The following is a 23,593-nucleotide window of genomic DNA, read 5'->3' on the forward strand; positions in this document are numbered from 1 at the left end:
TACAAAGCCATAGAGCCAGACTAACCCTTCACCCAGGAGAGCCAGAGTCTAGGATTCCTAGAACTGAGTCTGAAGATGAAGCAGTAGCAAGACTTGGAAAGGTCAAAAGGTATTGACTAATAAGATGCCTTATGGTGGAGACAGTAAACCTAATACAGAGAACACAGGCAGACACCTCTTCAGTCACCACTCCAGTTTCAGGGAGGTCTAACTAGGTTGGTAAAATGACTAGAGAGCATTGGTAGAAAATGATTTTATTACCAAAAGAAAAAAATTCCCATGACTAAGTTATTTCCTTTTCATTATTTCCATGTCATGGTGATAATATCTGACACTATATGGGTTTTTTTTTTAATGAAATAGAGAAAGGTAACATTAGTTTTACTTTTTCCATTCCCAGATGTAACGTTAACATATATCTCTTCACTGCCCTCCTTTTTTCCATTTGTTTCTCTTTTTCTCTCTCTTGTTTTATAAACCCTCTACCTGCATGAACTCCCCAATGTCCTTCAGAGTGAACAAAACTGAGCTGCTTCTGTAAGCACCACAAAATAGTCCCCATTATTTTAAGTTTGAAAATGCCAGAGAAACATTAAGTGAAATCCACCACACTCTTCTGACAACACATTTGACCTCTAGATATGTTAAGAGCTTCATCCTCCAATGCTTTTAATTCTAATTCTTGCAGAGATGAAATTCACTGCTTGAATTGTAAGAGTGAGTCTCATTAAGGCTAAAAAGCAGTGACCCAGATAGCATAATGGATTAATATGGTGACCTTGCAACTTTAGAGCTTTACTTTCAAATCGGACTGTGTAGTCAAATCATTTCAATAGTCAATTAATCAATTGGTTAATACCAGCCTGTAAGTGTTCTGAGTCGGAAGTTCGTAGATCATTTGGCCAGTACTAGCCTATATAGAAGTAAACTGAGAACTCAGAAGTAAACTGAGTATGCTTAACTTTCAAAACCTTTTTTAAATGATGAGAATCAAAGAAATAGAGTTTCATGAATTACTGTGAATGCTGTAATCACTAATAATTATATAATATTGACACTCTAATAAGCATCAGTATTTTGAAACTTACACCATAAATAGCTGTTAATGCTATATGTTTGCACTTCATTGCCGTGTAAAGAAGGACTGTAAATGTAATCAACCGGGTCTTGAGTAATGAAATGTGATGTTGACTGAATTCTCAAATTCAGGGTGATATATACTGTTAGGATTGTCCTACTCTGAGGGACGGGGTGGAAATGTGCATAGTTTAGCAGGACATCCTAACGGACTTTTAAAGCCTAAGGAATTTTAAAATTTTTTTCCAGAAACAAGTTTTGTGAAAAATTATTCCTCTGCATTTTTTTTACAGATGCAAGATATACGGAGCCCAGAAGGAAGTCAGTATAGCTCCCATCCTCAGATGGCGGCCATGAGACCAAGGGGTCAGCCTGCAGAGCTCAGGCAGCAGCCAGGCATGATGCAGCATGGCCAGCTCACCACCATCAACCAATCACAGCTAAGTGCTCAGCTTGGATTGAACATGGGGGGGAGCAGTGTCCCCCACAACTCGCCGTCTCCTCCCGGAAGCAAGTCTGCAACTCCTTCACCGTCCAGCTCAGTGCATGAGGATGAAGGCGATGATACCTCTAAGGTATGACGAGTTTATTCTGGGCACCAATAGGAAAGGCTTGCTGCCTATAAAAACTATTGACGGGCATTTCCCTTGACCTATGGCGGATGCAAGTTATATCGTCCAAATGAGAAACGTTGGTGGGGGACTGAATGGATTAAATCACCTGCTTGTCCAATTGCATTTTTAAGTTCCTAACAAATCCTCTCAGTGCAAATGTGTTAAACATAAAAATAGGTTGCACCCACGCAGTATAGGGTCTGCATAGTGAGTAAGGGAAAATAATAATCTTGTAGGACTCGGGGTCCAAAATCAAGCTTAATTCACCACTCATTCCAAAATATCTTTCAATTTAACCACCTTATTTTAAGAAGGCAACATCCCAGGGATATAATGATGGCGCTGTGTGTGTGTGTGTGTGTGTGTTGTGGTTAGAGGAATCCTTTGAGATCATCTTATCCAAACATTTCATATTTAGGGGACTTTCCTGGTGGCGCAGTGGTTAAGAATCCGCCTGCCAATGCAGGGGACACGGGTTCAAGCCCTGGTCCGGGAAGATCCCGCATGCCGTGGAGCAACTAAGCCTATGTGCCACAACTACTGAGCATGTGCTCTAGAGCCCACGAGCCACAACTACTTAAGCCCGTGTGCCACAACTACTGCAGCCCATGTGCCTAGAGCCCGTGCTCTGCAACAAAGAGAAGCCACCGCAATGAGAAGCCTGCGCACCGCAACAAAGAGTAGACCCCACTCACCTCAACTAGAGAAAGCCCGCGTGCAGCAATGAAGACCCAACACAGCCAAAAAATAAATTTATTTATTTTTTTAAAAATTTCATATTTAGGATGAAGAAAAGAAGGGCCAGAGATATTAGATGGCTCCCTTCCAGAAGAAGGAGCCTAGGTGTTTCATTACGTATCTCTTGTTAACCCCAGGCCAGTATGGTTGTCTGTCTGTCTATCTGCATCACCTTAAGTTATCTGTATAAAAAGATGGGTCGTAATTGTCCTTATTTTGGAAAATTAGCTACAAAAGGTAGTTAGTTCTTTAAAGTATTCAAGGCAGCCTTTTCAAATGACTGCATCATAACCAAGTATACTCTCAGTCAAGAACATCGAAATCATCTTTTTATTGCCTTGGTTATCAGTCAGGCATCTTCCAAATTTGTCCCAGTGAGAAGGACCCCTGCCTGGTTACTGTGAAAAACACTGGTGGCTACATGCACACTTCATATTCCTCCTCTTTGTTTAATGTCACTAATGAATTGTCACTTGTGTCAGCCCTTTGTTTTCTTTTCCCTTTGTGAGAATTTTGTTTTGGGGAGACAAATGGCAATACCGTGGGATTCTGATCTATGTGGTTAACTTAACAGTAGCTAGCTACACTAATCTTTTAACAACCCAGATAGTGACACATAGATTTATTTAGCCTGATGACAAAGGCAAGGCTGCTCTATTGGCTCTATTTCATTATTTTCAGTATTCTTGAAGCTCTGGCGTGTAGGCCCTTGATCCTGGAAACTCTACCAGGGAAGCTAATTCCTAGAGGTAGTGAATGACTCCCCTGGGAGCGCATCTTTGATAAACACACCAACCAATCCAGAGCCCACACCCCAGTTATCTCCTTTATCAAACTCTCACACACCACCTCCCCGCAGAGTTTCCCCCCAGGGCTAGGCATGGATAACTAGGGACCACCTCTAGAGCCAAGCCCACTGAAACTGTTCAAACATTCCAGTCCTGAGATTACTCAGTATACCTACCCTGCCTCGCCCCTTCCTTCCCACAAAAACCCCAGTAAAGGCTCTGGGCACGCTCTGCCCTCTCCCGTCTCTGCCTCCTGACGACCCTGCACGCCATGCTGGGCCTCCAGTTTCTAGGTTTGTGTGAGTGTAAACTTCATTCATTTCCACGTCTGCTGTCCACCGTCCCTGATGAAAACAAATCCCAGGTACATTTCAGGACAGCTGCACAGCTAGATATCAGCGCCCCTCTCCCTGCACAGTCTCTCCCTGTCAGTGAGCCAGCCGCTCAAGAGGGAAAGTAAAAAGGAGGGAGGAGACTAACTGATGTTACATAAATAGTGTACTGGGCTAGGAGAAGCCCGACCTTTGGCTGATCACTTAGAGGGCAAAATAAATGTTTAAGAAAATCTATATTATTCTAACGGTGTCTCCGGCTAATGAGCACCTGGCTCTAAGTGTGAACACCAGGAATCTGTTTGTGGCCAGTGATTTAGATATCAAATTATGCGTGGATAATTCAAGTTATATTTCTAAACACAGATGTTAAGTACTATATTGCAAGGGGGAAAATTAATGTTCTACTCATAGTAAAGCTCAGTTGGCGCATCTGGATTATATCTCTATCAGTATTCACTGCTGACATTTCAGGAAATTAATGCAAAATTAGCATCTTCTGACAGTAAATTTTATGCAGGATTATTCTTACTTACAATAGCATTTTCCACACTCTTCAATTTATATGAGTAGCAGACTGAGTAGAAACCAGAAATTCATAGAATTAATATTGACAGGTTCTGCCATTTTCTACTGACGCATAAGGTCCTTATCTTACAGTTTTGCTGAGGTATGAATGTGTATGTTATGAGTTTCCAGGCTAGCATGAAACTTTGCCAGTGAGTATCCTACCCAATCACTTAACATCCACATCTCAAAGTAACGTATAGCTTATTATTAACGATCACGTAAGCATTGTATAGTGGAATTTATATTCCATAGTTGTATAGTCTTGAATAAGCTATGTGTGAAGGCCTAGGGGTGGATTTCTCAAGAATGCCCTCATTAAAATGACTTTTTGTCTACACAAATATTCTCAAATTTATGTTGAGTTTAAGTGCATTTTCCATCTCAAAATCCATCCTCCCATTCCAGCTCTACGTGCTGTCCTTCACCTTCTCTCCAGTACAAAATTCTCCTGCCCATTTATGCAACTTATGTTTATTAAACGGCTAAAAAAAGTCCTCTGATGAAAATGCTCAGGATTCTTCATCACAGCTAATGATTAAACCGGAATTTTCCTTTATACATGAGCAGGGTTTATGTGCACTGTTGTACTGCAGCAGCTCCAGTTAAATGTGAAGTAGCGTTAAGTCAAAAGGATCATTTAAATCATTTCCAACGAGATCTAAAAAAAGAATATTTAGTCTCACACCTGAAAAAGAAGGCTTTAAACCTTCCCTCTTAATACTTTGTGCTCTCTTAAGCAATTGCAGATTAACTCCAGTTTATCTAATTGAACAAGTAAATGAAATAACTTTGTTTTGACAGAGAGAAATATTGTAAATACATCAGTAAAATAAATTATCACCTTATAAACACTCCTTACGGTTCTGATTGCTCTGGAGCTGTGTTGACAGCCTGAAGTCATAAACTAGACATGCAGTCAAACATCAAAGAAATACAAACTCGGGTAGCTTGTGGTTCTAAGCCTGTAATCCAATATGTGTAATATAACAGACACTTTAAGACACTTAAAGTATCTGGCATTACAACTGTATTTTTAGCACAGTTTTCCCTTTAAGGAAATTATGGGCTAAGAATCACAAGATATGTTTTTCCATCCTTTTACTTTCAGCTTCTCTGCTAAAAGTCTTCTTAAGTTTTATATGTGTCTCTTGTCAGTGGTATATAGTTAAATTTTTACTTTCAAAGGAAACTGACTTCATTTACATTCATATAAATACTAAAATATTTGGCTTTATTTCTCATTTCAGTATTGATCTGTTGCTTTCTATTTGTCCCACACGTGTCTATGTTTCTTTTCTGTTTCTTACCTTCCTTAAGAATGTTCTTACTTTTCTCATTCCAAAATTTCCCATTTTAAGACTGGAAATTTTATAATCTTTCTCTTTGTTTAGCAACTACTCCTGACACACAAATGTGTGAAAGTCTAACATTGATCAATATCTTTACCCTTCTTAAATTACTTAAACTCCAAACACCCTCCTTTCAATTTATACTGGAGCAGTTATTGCTGTTGTTTATCTTAATTATAATTTAAATTATAATTTATCTTAAATTTAAATTAAATGTAATTTTATGAACTCCATGAAATACTATTTTTATTGTCTTTATAGTCTTTTTTCTTTAGATTTATTCACACATAAGTTTGTCATCTGACGTCATTTTCCCTATGCCTTTAAAATTTTCTCTCGTGAGGATCTATTGGGAACATGATTACCTTAAAAAGTACTTCCACTAGGAAAAGAATTTTAGATTGACAGTGATTCTCTATTATCATTTTGAAGATAATATATTACTCCATTGAATCCTGATTTTCATTATTGCTTTTGAGAATTCTGCTGCCTCACTGTCTTTCCTTTGAAAGTAATCTGCCTCTATTCTCTGACTAGTTTTAAGATCGTCTCTTGCCTTCGGTGTCCTGCAGCATCATTGTGTAGTACGTGGGTTCCTTTAAATTTATCCCAAATTTAAATATTTCTCTTTTTCATCAGTTCTGGGTGTTTTCCAGAAATTTCCTCTACCCTATTCTTGCTCCTTTCTCATTGTAATTCTGATAAGATAAATGCTAGACCTTCTCATCCTATCCTCCATGACTCTTTTCTTTCATATTTTCTGTTTCCTTCTTGCTCTGTATTACATTCTGATTAATTTACTTATATCAATTTCCCAGTTTGTAATTCAATTTTCAGCTATATCAAATCTGAAATTAAAGCTGATATACTGAGGTTTTAATTTCAATTATTTTATATTTCTAGTTTTATTTGGTTCTTTCTCAAATCTGTTTGGACTTTTTTTGTTTGTTATTTTTAGTTGCTTCCTCTTTATCCATAGATTTAATCTCTTTTGTTCTTTAAGCTAATTCCAATACGTGACGCCTTTTGGGGTCTGATTCTATTGTTTATTGTTGCTGCTGGCTCTTGGTTTTACTGCCTTGTTTCATTTTGCTTTTTTGCTTTTGGAATAGCAGCTGATATTCATTAGAACTTTATAAGAATTCTGTTAGACCTGGTTGGAAAGTGGACTCCACTAAAGATGATTTGTGTTTGCTTCCGCCAAGCATCCCAAGCATCTTGGACCATTACAATCTAGAACCGCTTTGGGCTTACAGTTTTTCAGACCACTCGAGTAGTATACATTCAGGGTATAAATCCTTACAAAAGCTGGCTTCTGTTTGTGAATTATCACAAAAGATATTCCTCCCCTCTCATTCAGAATCGTCCTTGCAGGTCTCAGGAGGGAACGTGCAGGGGAGATCATTTTATTTCACCCTGCACTGAAAGTCTAATTCTTTTGTGTCCTGACTTCTAATAGGAAGCCTCCCGTTAAACATCCCACTGTTTTCGGTCAGCCATGGGCTTTGTCTTCTATCTGCTGTGACTTTGATTCAGTTTCACCAGGTTGAGCAGCTGTCTTCAAGGTGAAAGCTGGCTCCAGTACTCTGCCTACTTCTCCGGGTTCCTGCTTTTGCTTACTTTTTTTCGCTTTTAAGAGTTTCTTAGAATTTGTTAGTTCATCACTGCATGTACATTACCATACTGGACAGAAAGAGAAGGGATTTTTTTCTCAAAAAAAAATAGGGTGTCACTAGAGCAACAATTAAATAAGCCTTTAGAAAAGTACTTGTTATTTACCACCGTTCTGAAGGCTAGAAGATTCCTGGAATAAAATAAAAATGATAAGCAGACAGGTTTCTATAAACATGAAGTGAAATCAAGCAATGTTGGTAACAAATGTCTGGTCACACTGTCTAACATTAGGACAGAATATTTAAAATTGGGATTTTAAAGTCTGGTGTTTTCCACATTGAACTGTATTTATTACACAGTTTTTAAACACTTCACAATATAATATACATGATACTTTTAAGAATTTCTTAAAAGTATCCCAGCAGCTAATATGTACTTGTTTATCAAAAATAAAGTATCCCATCGGTTAAGGCTGAACTTAGCAAAGTAGTTCTGGGGAAAATAGTAAAATTCAGTCAAGCCGCCAGTTAGTACTCGATTCCAAATAATGGTTCCTAAAATCCATTTAAGTAATTAAATTATACTAAGATATAGTATTTTCAAGGTGTGTATGTTCTTAGATAATTCATGCTCTGGATAATCGAGCATACTTGATTAAGTCATGGAATAAAACTCAAGTGAGGCTACACGTAGGCACCTGGCATTTTACTCACTGGGACCATGTATTGATAGCTCGTGCATTCTGTGTAAGGCAGGAGAAACCCTCAGTCAAAAATAATAAGAAGTAAAGGTATTGCCCTAGACAGGCAAATTTAGAAAAGACCAAATGAATCTAACAAAATTGATAAACATAACTAACAGGTGTCTATAATTACAATCAAATCTTTTCTTCACCCTAAAGTGATTTTTCTGGACAGTAGCCCAAATTTCTTACCTTATTATGTAAGACCACTGAGTATTTTTGCTAACCTCATCCTAAAACTAAACTCAGTTATCTTTGGCAGAATCAAGGATCCTTAAAAATGAATTTATTTTACAGACTGTGGTACCGATACAATGCCCTGCACTTGTGAATCATCTCAAGAGTACACCATTTTATATGTGGTTTTCTATAATTGATGTTTTGAGTCATTAAATGTACTGTTATTATTAATGATAATAGTAAACCCGATTGTAAAATGAAAGAGGTATTACAACCTTGCTGATTTCACAGTAACTAGATGACTTACTTTCCATGCTTATTTGAATTTATTCTCATAAGGGGATTTTAGATGGCATAGTTTAGAAAGAAAAGGGAGAATGAATTTAAGTAGCAGAATTTTTCACTTACAGAAACAGTACCATCACAAAAAGTGCTGTGATATGCCCTGTTACTATGGTGAAGATTTTATAATATTTACTTTACATGATAAGTGTTATAAGTGGAGCTCTGTGTTGTTTGTTCAGCCTATTATGCAGATGGTGCTTGATTAAAATCTATTTTAAACTCCAGCGATCACTGCAAGTTCGTGTGCGTGAAACAGCTCTCCCAGCTCCATTAAAGGCTTTGGGACTGTGGCAGTTTATTTTTAATATGCTTGTAGACATTTCTAACTTCTCCAGGGACATTTCAACATCAGTGATTCTCTTTCCTTGAGACTCTTAACTCCAGTACTCTGTATTCTTAAGAAGTGTTCTCTAAGTAGCACCATTAACACATGGCTTTTTTGAAGTGAAAAATTATTGTTTTCTTGTGATTAATAAGTTAAATACATCACTATAATTAAGCAATAAGACATGACAGGAGGTGGATTACCAGAAGCATAAGGACACCCCCTAGGGATTTGGGAAATACATCTATGTCTACAAGTAAGTTACGTGAAGCACATGTATCTGTGTAAAGCTTATGTGAGAGTAGTATCTTTATGTATTTGTGTATGTATTTGTTTATTCATGAGTGCTTAAATTGAATATGAAATAAGCCTGTGGGTGATCAAGATTACGGTTAAAGCCTCAAACCAGACGTGTTCTTAGTTGCTATGATTTTCATACAACTTTTTTTTTTAATAGAATGGAGTAGGACTCAAGAATTTGCATTTTTTTAATTAATCAATTTATTTATTTTTTGGCTGTGTTGGGCCTTCGTTTCTGTGCGAGGGCTCTAGTTGTGGCAAGTGGGGGCCATTCTTCATCGCGGTGCGTGGGCCTCTCACTATCGCGGCCTCTCTTGTTGTGGAGCACAGGCTCCAGACGCGCAGGCTCAGTAGTTGTGGCTCACGGACTTAGTTGCTCTGTGGCATGTGGGATCCTCACGGACCGTGGCACGAACCCATGTCCCCTGCATTGGCAGGCAGACTCTCAACCACTGCACCACCAGGGAAGCCCTCATACAACTTTTATATGTGTCTCAAATGTCCTTTTCCTTGTCATTCTAAGCCTCTGCCCACTGCTGTATAATACAGGGGTGAAAATGTGTGATGATCCGCTGCATGTAAGACTCCGAACAGATGCTGTGAGGATGGAAAGATTAACGGAACCTTGTCCTTACTCTCAATGTGCTTGTCATCGTGGGGAGTTTATATTTTTGCATTATATGGTTCCTTCTGTATTGTAAAGATTATGACATTGGAATTAAATTTAACTCTTCAGTCTTAGAACCCTAGTAACTCTAGAAATGTTATACACTAAAACAATGTCCAGTACGCAGTGCTCTACAGTCCTATACAGTAGCCACAAGTCCTGTATGACTGTGTACATTTAAATTTGACTAATTAAAATTAAATAAATAAAAAATGTTTCCTCAGTTGCTCCAGCACAACATTCTCCATAGCCACATGTGGCTAGTGGCTACCCTTTCGAACAGTGCAGAGAACATTTCCATCTTTCCAGAAAATTCCATAAGATAGTGCTGCTCTAGACTGCAGAAGTCAGGGTCTCTTAGAAAATTAGGACATAAAATTATAAGCTTTCATTCCTCTAAGTAAGAATTCAGGATCCAGACAACACTCAAAATTAAGATCCAGGCATGTATTACAAACCCATTTAGCTAATTTCCTCACATCATTGTTCATTCCAAATAGTTGATGGTCAGAAAGGCCAGGTGTCTTTCAAGATACAATCCATTCCTGGCGTGTAAGAGGATCCAAATTATAGCCACATTTCTTTCTTTAGGGAGGCTTTGTATATGAGATATGATCATGTGGTTTTCAAATATGTGATGAAACTACCGCCAGATAGGAGGCCTGACAAATTCCCAGTTCATTATACGGACTCTGAAATAGCAGCTCATTTCTGTACCTTCCCAAACACAGGCAAAAGGCAAAATAAAAAATGAGACCCTCACACATCAGGAGGCAAGGCCCAGTGTTCACGTGGCAGACAGCCTTCACTTCACAGAGCACTGCCCACCTGCATGGGTGCGTTAGACACCAGACCACAACAAGGAATTTGTATCCCGTTATTGCATCCTAAAAGCAAAGACATTGTACATATCCAGTAAGTCTTTATACAAGGAACACTGAGTAGTATCACAATGATTCCCTTCAAAGCACATTTTATTTTTAAAAACTCTTTCATACATAATTTTTATTTTCATTGTTTCCTCTTACATCAGCTTTTGGTGAAGGGGCGTTATCTTAAACCATAGTTCAGTTCTATGAGGGCAGTTTTATAAGTGGCCAGAATATTATGAACCAAGAATATAGGAACAAGCCAGGAAAATAGGGGAAGCCTCCAGAAAACCAACCAAATTGATTGGCTGCATGGAATTGTTCAGAGATTCCTGTAGCGTTGCTCTACGTGGCCTCAAAACAGTAATTTGTGGTTTTCATACACTTGATACTTAGAGCTTCTCACTGGCAGTAACAGGTTCTCCTGCTTCCGCAGAGAATCCCTAGAAAGATGGGCCACATTGCCCAGCAGGAGGATAACTGTCCTTTCTGTTATCACAGGGCATCACGTATCCCGTAGATCGCACCATGTTGTCCAATCCCAATTTAAAAAGAAAGGAAGCATAAAGATCAGCAGTTCAAACACAATTTTGGACAATGGAATCGGGAAACTATTTAAATTATTTGGGAAAACCTTTTAATAAAAATATTTGCAGTGAATCATAGGAAATTTATCTCTACAACTGACATTTGATTATTTTCTACAAAGACAGATATAATCTGCAATCATGGAGATTTTAATGTTTCAGATCACTAATTTTTCAATTAAAATTTAAAAGGAGTCCAGGTGTAAATATTCCCCATGGAGAACCATTCATTTCCCTACACTTTGTTCCCTTTGTCTAAATATTCCCAATCCTTGATGAAATATGACCTCCAATGTCACGATCCCTTCATTTTTAATATTCTTCATTGTGGTCTTTCTTGAATCCTTTTTATTTTTCTTCTTGATATTTTGTTATTTTGAATATAGGAATAGTTATATTTAGAAAATTTGGAAATTATAAAAAAAATAAAGAAGATAAAGATGTCAAATAGCAATTGTTTCTATGCTCAGAATTCAGAGGAAAAGAACTTGACACTCATCCACCCACAAGTGGTAATGGAAACCCTTCGTCTTAAGACACTCTTAAGTACAAACTCACAAGAGAAGACAGTCTACAGCAAAAAAGAAAGAAAAAAACCATCAGGAACACTACCATTTAATGGCCAGGTAGAGGAGGATGGGCCTAGAAATGATTCTGGAAACAGTGAGGGCACCGAGGTAGGCATGAAACCCAGAGACCGTGATGTCATGGAGCCCTTGGAAGAGACAGGACACTCCCAGTGAGAAAGCAGGTCAGGGGAAGAGTAAAAAGCGCACTGGGTTTATCAGCGTGGTCCTTGGCGACCTTATTGAAAGCTAAGCAATGGGGAGGTACAGTGAGTTGCCAAAGCTGCCTGCAGCCAGCACAACCACGTGGAGGGGTCTGGCTGTGAAGAGAAGATGGCTCTGTGTAGCCTTGGGGCAAAGAGAAAGTTGGCTTGTTTGTTGCGTGTCTGAAGTAGTTAAAGGGCAGTTGGAGGAGTAGAGTTGAGGGTGACTGAGACCAGTGTCTCCTGCTCCTAGACTTTCTCATTTAATCAGTATAGAGCTAAAGCCTGGACATGAGGGTGTTATTTAAGCGTCCCAGGTGATTGTAACATTCAACCATTGAGAATGACCATTCTAGGTCGTATTTGCCTGCATGTTTAGTTTAGAGCCGTTACACCGGTTTGCCCAGTATCAACTCAGCCCAGTCCCAGCATCCTTGTCCTTTGGCAGATTTACCTGAGGACCAGTCATTTGACAGGATCACCTCAAACCCATCCTGAGGAAGTTATCTTCTAGTGTTAATCTACGTCAGCTTGTCAGCTCAGTTCGAGCATCCTGTCCCCATGGGGTTGTTCATTCTGCTTCAGTAGACAGTTTCAAAATGATAATCTTTTAAATAACTTTCTCACTAAAGCCAAAGCCAAAGAATTCACTTAGTTTTTTTCCTGTCTCTGTTCGGTTCCCAAGGCATATCTTTTAAACCAAGACCATATGGCATCACAAATTAGTGTTAAGGTCATTTCTTTCCATTCCTTCAGTAAAAAGTTATTACTATGTCATAATTAACATCTGAATATCATTTTAAAGTTTTAAACATATTTATATATATATGTCATCTCAGTAATCACAAAATGGCACTGCAGCTGGTTTGCAGTAGAGGAAATGGAGGCCCAGAGAAATTATGTAACTTGCCAAGATTTCACAGCTAAAAATAGTAAAGGAGGACATGAGTGTGGATCCTCTGATGTCACATCCACTGGCCTTTCAGGAGATCATGCATCGTCTCCAGTGGTGGCAGTTACTTTACACATATTACTCTGCCTGGCAATTCAACTGAATAAGATACATATTACATTGTTTGCCAAGAAGAAAAAAGCAACAACAGTCATAATAAGAGAAGGTGAGGGTGCAGAACCTCCCTGATAATGGTGACTTCCTCAGGAGACAGTGTACGGGGGCCTTTGTGCTGGTGGGAGAGGCGTGTGGAAAGAGGGTTCCTTCCAAGACAACAGTACTTGATACTCATGTAGCTCCATATACTTTTAGAACTAGAAGGAAATCGTCGCCCAAATCTCTCATTCTGTAGAGGTGGATAAAGTGACATCGCATATAATCAGTATCAAAGTTCAAATGCAGATGTCTTAAATATCAATACATTGTGGGGGGTTTTCCCACTTGCATCATAATAACAATTCAGATTATCCAAATATTCATACTCAAGGAAAAATGGGAGAAAATGGAATCTATCCTGAAACTGAATATTAAAGCTGTTCTAGAAATGTCTAGATTTGAGGATCTAGTTTACAGAGGTGCACTCTCCAATATGGTAGCAACTAGCCACATGTAAATATTTCAATTTAAGGCAATTAAAATTATATAAAATTTAAAATTTTGTTTCTTATTCCTGCTAGCTGCATTTCACATACTCATTAGTTACATGTAACTAGTGGCTACCATATTGAATAGTGCAGATTTTAGAACTTTACCCCCACTGCAGAAGCTTCTGTTGGACATCGCTGATCTAGGGTCTAGATTATGCCATTCTCCACACCAGCAGCATTCCGTAGACCTAAGTGCAACACCAAAAGCCATTCAACTTTATTCATTGGACATGTTGCCCACTATTGTTTAAAAATCATAAGGAGGGGGCTTCCCTGGTGGCACAGTGCTTGAGAGTCCGCCTGCCGATGCAGGGGACATGGGTTCGTGCCCCGGTCCGGGAAGATCCCACATGCCGCGCAGCGGCTGGGCCCGTGAGCCATGGCCACTGAGCCTGCGCGTCCGGAGCCTGTGCTCCGCAATGGGAGAGGCCACAACAGTGAGAGGCCCGCGTACCACAAAAAAAAAAAAAAAAAAAAAAAAAAAATCATAAGTAGGAGGAGAAGGATAAAGCCCCCAGAAGCCAACAGGTTAGATTGCTCATCCAGTAGGGTTACCACACGAGGAATCAGCTGCTGTCAGTCACGATGCTGCTCCTCATTCAGCTTCCTGAGTGAGAACAAGAAAACGTTGAGCGAGTTAAGGTATAATATCTAACAGTACAGTAGTAGTAGAAAGAGAATCAATAATATTTTAAAGTTATGCAGACTAGGCTGGAAAAGGATGAATGTGAAAATTACATGAAATAAGTTTTACTTGAAAATTACATGAAATAAGTTTTACTTGAAAAAACAGTAACAACGACAAAACCAAGTGTCCCTTAGAAACGTGTGTTTGCGTGATGTGCATGGGTGAGTATATCTATGTAAGTCTCAAGGGAGAGCAATATGATTTGTCCTCAAATTTTCTTAGTTCTTCTATAATTCAGATTGTGTTTTATTTCAGGTCAATGGTGGAGAGAAGCGACCTGCCTCTGACATGGGGAAAAAACCAAAAACCCCCAAAAAGAAGAAGAAGAAGGACCCTAATGAGCCCCAGAAGCCTGTGTCTGCTTATGCGTTATTCTTTCGTGACACTCAGGCTGCCATCAAGGGCCAAAATCCAAATGCTACCTTCGGTGAAGTCTCTAAAATTGTGGCTTCAATGTGGGATGGCTTAGGAGAAGAGCAAAAACAGGTAAGAAAAGATGCGCAAGGGAGTGAATCAACATGATTCGAGAAAGTGTACACATTCTAAAGAAATGGCTTCTAGGGATGGTGGGTGAATTCTTCAGATACTAGAACTGAGGCTGAGAATGTGCCCCATCAGAACCAGACTTCAGGGGACTTTGACATAATTTTATACTCCTTTATTGCTCTGTTATAAATAACATGTTAGTTCCTTTGTTTCAAAGTTTATATAGTGTAGTTACTTTTGGAAGGACTTTTACGCATCCCAGCCAGGATTACGTCATTCCTTAATGTTGCCAATGCGATCATAAAGACAGAAAAAATACTAAAAGTATTTTGAGAACTGTCCACACCTCTCTTCGGCACTTACTATTTATTCTTTTGTCATCAAAACCCTCTTTGCTCTTTGCTAAATGAACCTCAAATTTAAGGGTTTCTATCCTTATCCATTCCCTAAAGACCATCCGAGTATGTTATTCAATCCCACTTGTACTATATTTCTAGGTTGTATTAAATGGGCCCAGATGCCTGGTTATTTTCTTCTTCTCTTGTGGATTGCCATGGTGTGATTCAGGACCACACTGCTGGCGGTGGAGGGCCGTGAGACACTTTGTATCTCAGCCATAGGGCGAGTAGCCCAGAATGTCTTAAGGAGGGTGGGAACTGTGGAGAGAAAGAGTTCAGTATGCAGACGTAGCCCACTTCAACAAAGAAGCAATATTGATCCCAGATTCCTAAACCAGGGACTAGATTGCCATTGTCACCATCTAGAATTTCATGGTCACGAAGGAAAAATTAGACAAGCATTATCATTAAAGTTCAGTTACTGAGACGATTCAGTAGTTGAAGCTTTAGCTGCTGCAGAATACTTTACGGCATTAATGACGGGTTAGTCTCATTGGATTCTTGACAGAGACTTTTTACCTCTCCTCACCAGGTCCAGGGAAGTATGTAAGAAACAGAACATCTCAAACCTATGTACATCTATAAGAACTATATATTGTATTATCCGTCAACATCTATAATATATATCATGTTTTATACTTTGAAGAACACTTTTACATGATTTATCTCATTTGTTCTGCTCAATACTCGTAGATACTTTTTTTTTTTTTTGGTGTACATTGAACATTTATTACAACTAATTGGCGATGTGATAAGACAGTGCTCACGTGGCCTGAACATTGGTCACAGTCACAACAAAGCTTAATCCAGCCCAGCAGATACAAATGAAAGTGTAAACTGTGAAGACATGTTTAGATATGTAGAAGTACGTATAAAAGTGACATTGAAACAACTGTATATCCTTAAAAAATATAGAGCCCGCTAGTGCCGTTTTACCCCATTCAACTCACACATTCATATGGGAGGTGGTATCTGTTTTTATACTTACGACTTCCAATAACTAGAAGGGACGGAAGCTGCCCCAAAGTTTGCTGCACTTCTAAGTGGAGGGAAGCAATAGGGGAGTAAAATACATTTGGTTGGAAGGAATATTCGTGCTTTAAACAATGACTTATGCAACACTTTGTGAAGAGAGTAAAACATTTTCCCTAAGATGCTGTTATTAAGAATCCCAGGTAAGTCAACATTTCCATTTTATTTGGGGAGGCATCAAAAACAATCCAACTAAGTGACTAAATGATAATGACAACGAGAAACTTATCTCAGGAGTTGAATGTTCCTTGGCCTTAAAAATAACATGCTTGCTCTTAGGAAACAGCTGATCTCTGATCCTCGTCCCAGGTCTGGAATGCCTAAGAAATAATTTTTAGTGTAAAACAGGATCATTCCGTTAGTCTTTTGTGTATTCCCTTTGTTTTAAGGTGTTTAGTTTCTAATAAGGGTCTTTGGTATGCATTTTTTTTTTCTAAAGTTTCAACACAGAGTGAAATTTTCATTCACTTGATATGTGACACGTCAATTCCCTTTATTCGCATATATACTGAAATGCACTAATCTTTGGTTTCATAAAACCAGGTTTCACATAATTTAACCTTTTTGCCAAAGACAGTAATTAATAAGTGTATATTGCGTGATTGTGTCATATTCATAGATACACATAATCAAGGTAATGATAATAATCTATTCAAGAGAAACAGACCTATAAACTTTAAAATAGCCAGAAAAAGTACCTTTCTTTTCCTGCATTCATTCTAATTCATATTTAAGTCCCTTGTTATCACTTGATTAACCAAAGTTCCCTTTAAAAAAGAATTGTGTAGGCCTGAATGAAGCAGCTTAGCAGAACAGTAATACTGACAAGACGTCATCTTACACCGTTAGCTAACATGGACATGAAGGCAATGACCGTCTACAGTGTGTGAAATGCCACAAGAAGTCATCAGCAGGGGAGGGGAGTTCATGTCAGTCCAGTTTCTTCAAGAACACTAGGTGGGGTTTCAGCTTCCTCCTGCTAAGTTGCTTTAAGGACATTTTTCTTGGATGTTTCCAGAACTTCTCCTCCCAAAAGAAACTCATCCAAAATAAAATAAGCCTTCTCACAATTAAAGATGATGTCAAGTTCACACACACTGCCAAAATACTTGTCAAGTAATTCCACATAATGATGAATTATTTCCAGGGTAATTAGTTCATTGCCCTGATCCCCAATAGCACAGCAAAAATACAGACTGGCATGTCTTGGGAACTGCTCTTTCACCTGCTGAGCCCACAGCAGGGTTCTTCCTTCCTCACAGATACTTTTATCTGAAGTTTGCAAACTATGAAATGGGGCCAGATGGTTAAATGCAGTCACTTATTCATTCAACAAATATTTGTTGCATGTTTACTGTGTGCCCCAGGCACTGTTCTAGACACTGGGAGTAGAGCAGAGAATAAGGCAGAGTCCCATTCTGTTGATTGATTTGTCTAAAATTCCACACTGTGACTAGAACTTATCACTAGAACTTATCATTCAACTTAACAATTTTTTTCTCACCAATTCATGGAACCAATTATAGTTGTGATGGTAAAACCAGTTGCTAAGGAAACACAGAGCCCACTCCCCCGGTTCTCTCCAACCCCCCTTTACTGTACGCCAAAGCTGTGCTTTACGATCTGAAGTCTCTACACATTTTCTTATGTCCTTTTCAAGATTGCCAGCCCCACGGAAGGGCTTCACAGGAAAGCACAGGCCTACCATGTGGAGCTCTGCTACAAGAGTCGTCTCTGAGGCTGGAAAAGACACCACAGAAGCGTTCTCCTTGCATTCGATTAAAATACTCATCTCACAATTAAGAGGGTGGTTGACATTGTATTTTATGATTCCACTGAAAACCTGATATAGTTGTTTGAGGATTTCAGAGCTGGTTTCTATCCTAACTCAGATCAGTTTGCTCTCACACTCCCAAGGCTGAGGTGTGGTTCCCCCCTGATGCTGGACACTCACGATGGAATTGTAGAGGGGCTCATTCCTCCACTCACTACAGCTTCACGGATTGAGAAACTGAGTGCACGTCCACCAGGAATCCCAACCGCATCCCTGTCCCTGCTCCACCCATGATCCAAGCACCAAGACACACCTCTCTCTCTGCTTTGACAACCCCTGTGTGTAGTCTTGGATAGGGACAAGGCCTCAATGCTGTAAGCTCTTTCGAGTATACTTGTGATGACAAAACATTTTCCTCATTCTCTTTTATTTCCAATTTAATAACCTGTAATGAGTCTGTCTTTGGGCGCTCTCTCTCTCTCTCTCTCTCTCTCTCTCTCTCTCTCTCTCCTTTTTTTAAACACTTTGGCTGTACCTGGTATGTAGGATCTTAGTTCCCCGACCAGGGATCGAACCCGCCCCCTGGGTGGTGGAAGCGTGAAGTCTTAACCACTGGACCGCCAGGGATAGTCGCTGGGTTCTCTCTTAATGGAAATAATTGGGTGTTTTTTCAAGAATTTGTTTTATAAATAAAGGATGAAATTATATAATAGCTGACCCTATTTAACTCATTGGGTATTATAAAGCAATTTCATAATCAAAATGCAGTTGTTTTAAAAAGTTATGCTAAGATTGCTTAGGAAAATATACTAATAGAAATAACTATCTTTGTCTCTTCTAGAAAAGTTAATATTTTAACATTTGAGAACCATTTTCAAAACAAGGTATTGGGAGCAGTCTGAGTCACTCGAAAATCGTTTGTCCCCATGCCTTATGTTCCTTTGACTTGACAGGGGTTCAGCATAGCTTATCCTTTTCTCTTAAAAGATGATCTTGCTTAATAAAGATAGTGAAACTGCAGAGTATGCCAAAAAGGATGGTTTATGACACAGGGTGCAAGTCGATCCCAGGGACAAGCAGAGAGAGGGTCCAATGAATGAAATCAGACGCCACGCTTACAAAAGGGAGCATATTGCATCTGACGGGGCTGCTGGGACACCACGTGGCAGCCCCTGTCTAACAGTTTGCAGGAATGGCCAGCGAAGCGTGCATGCCCGCCTAGGATGCACGTTTGGGCATCAAGAGAATGTCAGCAAAATATCCTAAAGTGTTAGCGTGGTGTGTTACCACCTGTTCTTTCCCTTTATGTTGACTCATTGTGCCAACATAATATAATATCTCTATTTCAAGCTTAAATTAATTGTATTTTACTCTCATTTAATATTCAAATTGGGGAGCACATGCTATGTACTTTGAAAGGAATGTTGCTGCAGCCGATTAGAGGCAGACCATTAAACTTCAAAATTTAGGACAAATGTGCATGTTTCAGAACAGCCCCACGTGACGCTGTTGGCATCGTGTAGGCAGCTGGTTCAAGCAGAAGGCTAGGATTTCATGCACCACGATTGTTCAAAAATCCCGTTGTCATAACAGCCCCCAATTAGGAACAGCTACAAATGTAAACACGAACTGGAGAAAATGGACAAAATTATTGATGACTTATTAGGGGCTCAGAAAATTACAATACTTAAGGAAAAACAGCTATTAGTGAGATTACAATCGAATGTTTACTTGCCAGCCAGAGGGAACAGGACTAATAGGGCTGCTGTGTGTTTGTGTCACATGCTTCCTCATTGTGGAGTTCAGGCGGGGCTAACAAGCCATGCAGATGGGCAGATCTTTATCTTCAGAAGCCATGATAAGGGAGAAACTATATGTCCTTTGGTTCCTATGAAGAATCTCTCAAAGAAGAAAAATCAGAAGGAAGCTGAAAGAAGTGCTAAAAATCCGCCAGGAACACAAAACCTCCCATATGAATCATGCCTACCAAAGCCACTGAACAAACTTCACATGTCAGAGATCTCTCCGTTTTATACTTTGGAAGATGGTGCTGAATCTGGAATGGGGGCAGGATTGTGTTTGGGATTCCAACTGGAGGTTTTAAATGCTAATGAATCCTAAGACAGTGGACAGCCCGGTTCAGAGCCGTACTAAGTTGTTTTAAAAAGGCACCAGATGGAGAGAGGGAAATAAAACATAAGCGTGGCTGTGATGTTGGTCTTTGCTACTTATCTTTCACTGACTGGAACCTACAGAGAAAGAAAAATAATAACATAACAAGATCACGCCCTTTGTATTAGACTCCTTGGAGTTTCGACCCTCAGCATCTTTTTTTATGAAGGTCCAGCTAGATTTCCTGTCTCTCCCTGTTATTTCTGAATTCTGTGACTCTGGTCATCCAAGTCTGGGATCTGAGTTCACAGTTAACGGAGGGCAAATCAAACCCCACTAAATTAAAGAGTCCGTCCAGCTTTGAAGCAGAAGAGATTGGTCCAAAGAGCTGTAAAGTGTTCTTGGGTCCTTTTTAGCCATGGAAAGTCAGCTCTTAAGTGGGAAAGGAAAGTCACCTTAAATCAGAACCAGATGTAAATTACTAAGTGAACCTTAAGTTCCTAATTGGAGACACAGTTGGGCTGTAATACATTTAGCAAATTACAAACAAAATGTTCTTGTTTACATTACATTAAATGGCTTTAGAGCTTCAGCCAAAGAGCTAAATAAACATGCTGTTAGGCTAAAAATGGAGTGGAAGGCCGGTTCAGAGTTTGGTGTGTTCAGGAGAAACCACAGCCCACGGTGCCCAGAGAGCCTATTTTTGTAAATGCTAGCCCTGTTGTGGGAGCAGAGAGTGGATTTACCTCGAGATCCAGAGCCTAATGAGCAGATATCACTTACAGGGAAACTGTTTGAATATTGTAACATATGCCTTCTTTCAGGATGCATAATTCATATCCAAGGATATTAGCCATAGCAGTTCAGCTCAATAGCAACACCTCATTATTTTATCCCTCAGTATTTATTCCTATGTTTGACGCCTTATGAAATTACTGTTAATGTGTTTATATAAGGGCAGATCTGACACAAGTGGGAAGAATGTAATTTCCTGCTCATTCTTTCCTGCTGCTGTGTCCTCTTCCCCGGTAGAAGTGACAAGTGTAAATAGTTAATTTGCTTCAATTATGAGCCTGTCCTGCTAAATTAGAAGCAGCAGGGATATGAAGAGCCAGAATTATACTTATAAGGCAGCTGACAAATCCTCTGAGCCCACGGAATCAAATCATTTACTCCTCACTGGTGCTCAAACACCCACTACAGATATGCTGCCGGGGCTTTTTCCCCCACCCCGTATCTTATGATAAAATGTGGATTTTATGTCAACAGCACTTCAGGTTAACTAAAATCCTATTGCACTGTCACACTCACACATGTGTTTATCTTGGCCAGTTCCTTATAAACACTATGCATTTTCACCAATTTTTTTAAACTAGAAGTAAAGGATATATAAAATAATTGTTCATTTAAAAACTGTAGAATGTAAGAAAAGTTTATATTTGTAAAAACTTAAAACAGCAGTTAGAAATATTGCATGCAATGGTGAGCATATTTCACCTCTAAAACACAGGTAAGTATAAATACCTATAATCATTGGTACATAAATGGGATTATGGCATGCCTTCATGGGTATAAATACACGTAGAAATATTCCACGCTCAGACACAGAGGGAGCAGACATTCCACTTGAAAGGTTCCATGACATCAGCAAGGAGAGAACTTGAATATAATACTCAAGTCTGCTGTGCTTTATGTGTTATTGATCAACATGTTGGGGTGGGCGGGCTGTCTGTCTGTATATCAAATATTCTACTTCTATCGATGCCCACTCTAATTCAGAAGATGCAATTCGGCATTTTACCATGCACACCCATGCCCATGCTGACTCATGGAAGGAGAAACCTGAGACTAGGGATTATACACCGGATCACAGGTATTTCCTGAGCACCTACTGTGTACCGAGCTCTGCCCTGCCTGCTGGGGCTTCTGCTGTGGACAGAAAGATGACAGGCCCTGCAGTTGGGGGTCTAAGAGAGGCATCAAGGGGAGAGCTCATGCAGCCAGGAGGAGCCATTGCATGAACAAAGATGCAAAGGTGGATCTTAGCTACCAGATCAATTTGATTATATATATATGTATAATATGTATATGTAGGGGGTTGTCTGCATTTCTTGTGTGCCTGACACAAAAAACGCACACATTAGAGGCATATTTTTAATGCCTTTTTTTGGTTCTGTAGCTTCAGTTCCTCACACCATGAAGGCACGTAATAGATACTCAATATATTGTTAAGCATAATCAAACGACATTATACTCGCCCCGGTCATCCTCATTTAATGAATCTACAGATATACTTTGCGGCCATTTGTTCAGATGGGGAGCGTGCTTCTTTCTGATCCCTACCATTCCCAAAACAGGCTGCACCATTGTTGTGCAGACGATCTGTACGCACTTGATGGATCCCAAAAAGAATCGATGGCAAGATTTTTGACACATTGTATAATATTTTCAATGCTCTGAATACTAATTTATAAAGTTCTCTGAGTTCTGGAATGCTTAAGAAAATGCTGAGCAAGCTACACAAATGGAAATGTAACTGCATTTAAGGACTAAGTTCTGTATAAAACACAGAGGCGCTTGCTGTCACTGTCCTAAGTAATAACAGCATTCAAAGACGCTGCAGACATCAATTCCTCAAGTACTGTGTATGACAGGGAATTGTGATTAAACTATTATTTCTTATATAACTGTATTTCTAAGCATTTTCTATAAATATGAACTTATACTGGGGGGAAAAAACTGCATTTGAAGTTAACGAAAAAGAAAAGCGCCTTCTAGTTTTACAGTGTTTGGATAAAATCCAGAATTGGAAGAATTATGTTTTTTCTTATTATTACTGTAAAGAGTTGAAATCAACTACAACTAGAGATTAACTCAGGGCCAGAGCCGAAAAGAGGGAAGGAAGAAGGAACTAAATGGTGTTTATAAGATTTTACTTTTTTGTATAAGTTAGACGGATTGTTTGGGGAGGGAGCAGAAAGTGGAAAAAGCAAAATGACAGGTTGTATTAGAATTTTTTCTGTTTGTGTGCGTCGTATTCACTGATACTGAACTGCTGATTTTAATTAGAGATTATTAGCCTATAAGACATATATATTACACATGCTGGAACGTAGAGCATTTAAAAAATGATTCACAGAATCACTAGATTACATGAACAGAATTTGGATTCTCTAGAATTGCTATTTGATGTATGTTTTAGTTTAGCCATTATATATGTTTTAGTTTAACCACTGAGATGCGATCCTTAGATAGGATATGGTAGCTTTCTTAGAATAACAAACCACAGCAAATAACTAAGTTAGGACAGGATGAATTCAAAAGTGTTTGGATGAGCTGGGGAAAATGATGAATGATGTATTATGATTTTTAAATCCTCATCTGGCCAACTTTGCACTTTATTTCAAACAGCTGTAGACCATTTGGAAGCCATTTTGTAGTTCAACTGAGTACTAATATTTACTGTGTGAATCACATTTCTTTAAAATATTTGTCTTTCCCTGAGAGAGAGAGAGACCATTTCTTTCCCAGACTTAACTTTGATATAAATCAGACCTATCCTCCTAGATTAGAAGGTTTGATCATTGCAGTGGGCTGTTCATTGCCAAACGCAGTCAGCGTCATCTCTGGTTTCAGCA

The 23,593-nt window shown here is 39.1% G+C and overlaps 1 protein-coding gene across 1 annotated transcript in view; it reads left to right on the plus strand.

Annotated features, from left to right (window-relative positions):
* Positions 1 to 23,593, plus strand: part of TOX (thymocyte selection associated high mobility group box) — a gene marked incomplete at its 5' end in the record, with an annotated part of 296,838 nt that overhangs the window by 249,890 nt on the left and 23,355 nt on the right. The window contains 2 exons of the mRNA XM_082674743.1: positions 1,371 to 1,652; positions 14,409 to 14,639. Of these exons, the coding sequence (XP_082530869.1) occupies positions 1,371 to 1,652; positions 14,409 to 14,639 (513 nt within the window). The remainder of the gene's footprint in view (positions 1 to 1,370; positions 1,653 to 14,408; positions 14,640 to 23,593) is intronic.

This window comes from Grampus griseus (genome assembly GCF_964374135.1).
Source record: "Grampus griseus genome assembly, chromosome: 17".
NCBI lineage: Eukaryota > Metazoa > Chordata > Mammalia > Artiodactyla > Delphinidae > Grampus > Grampus griseus.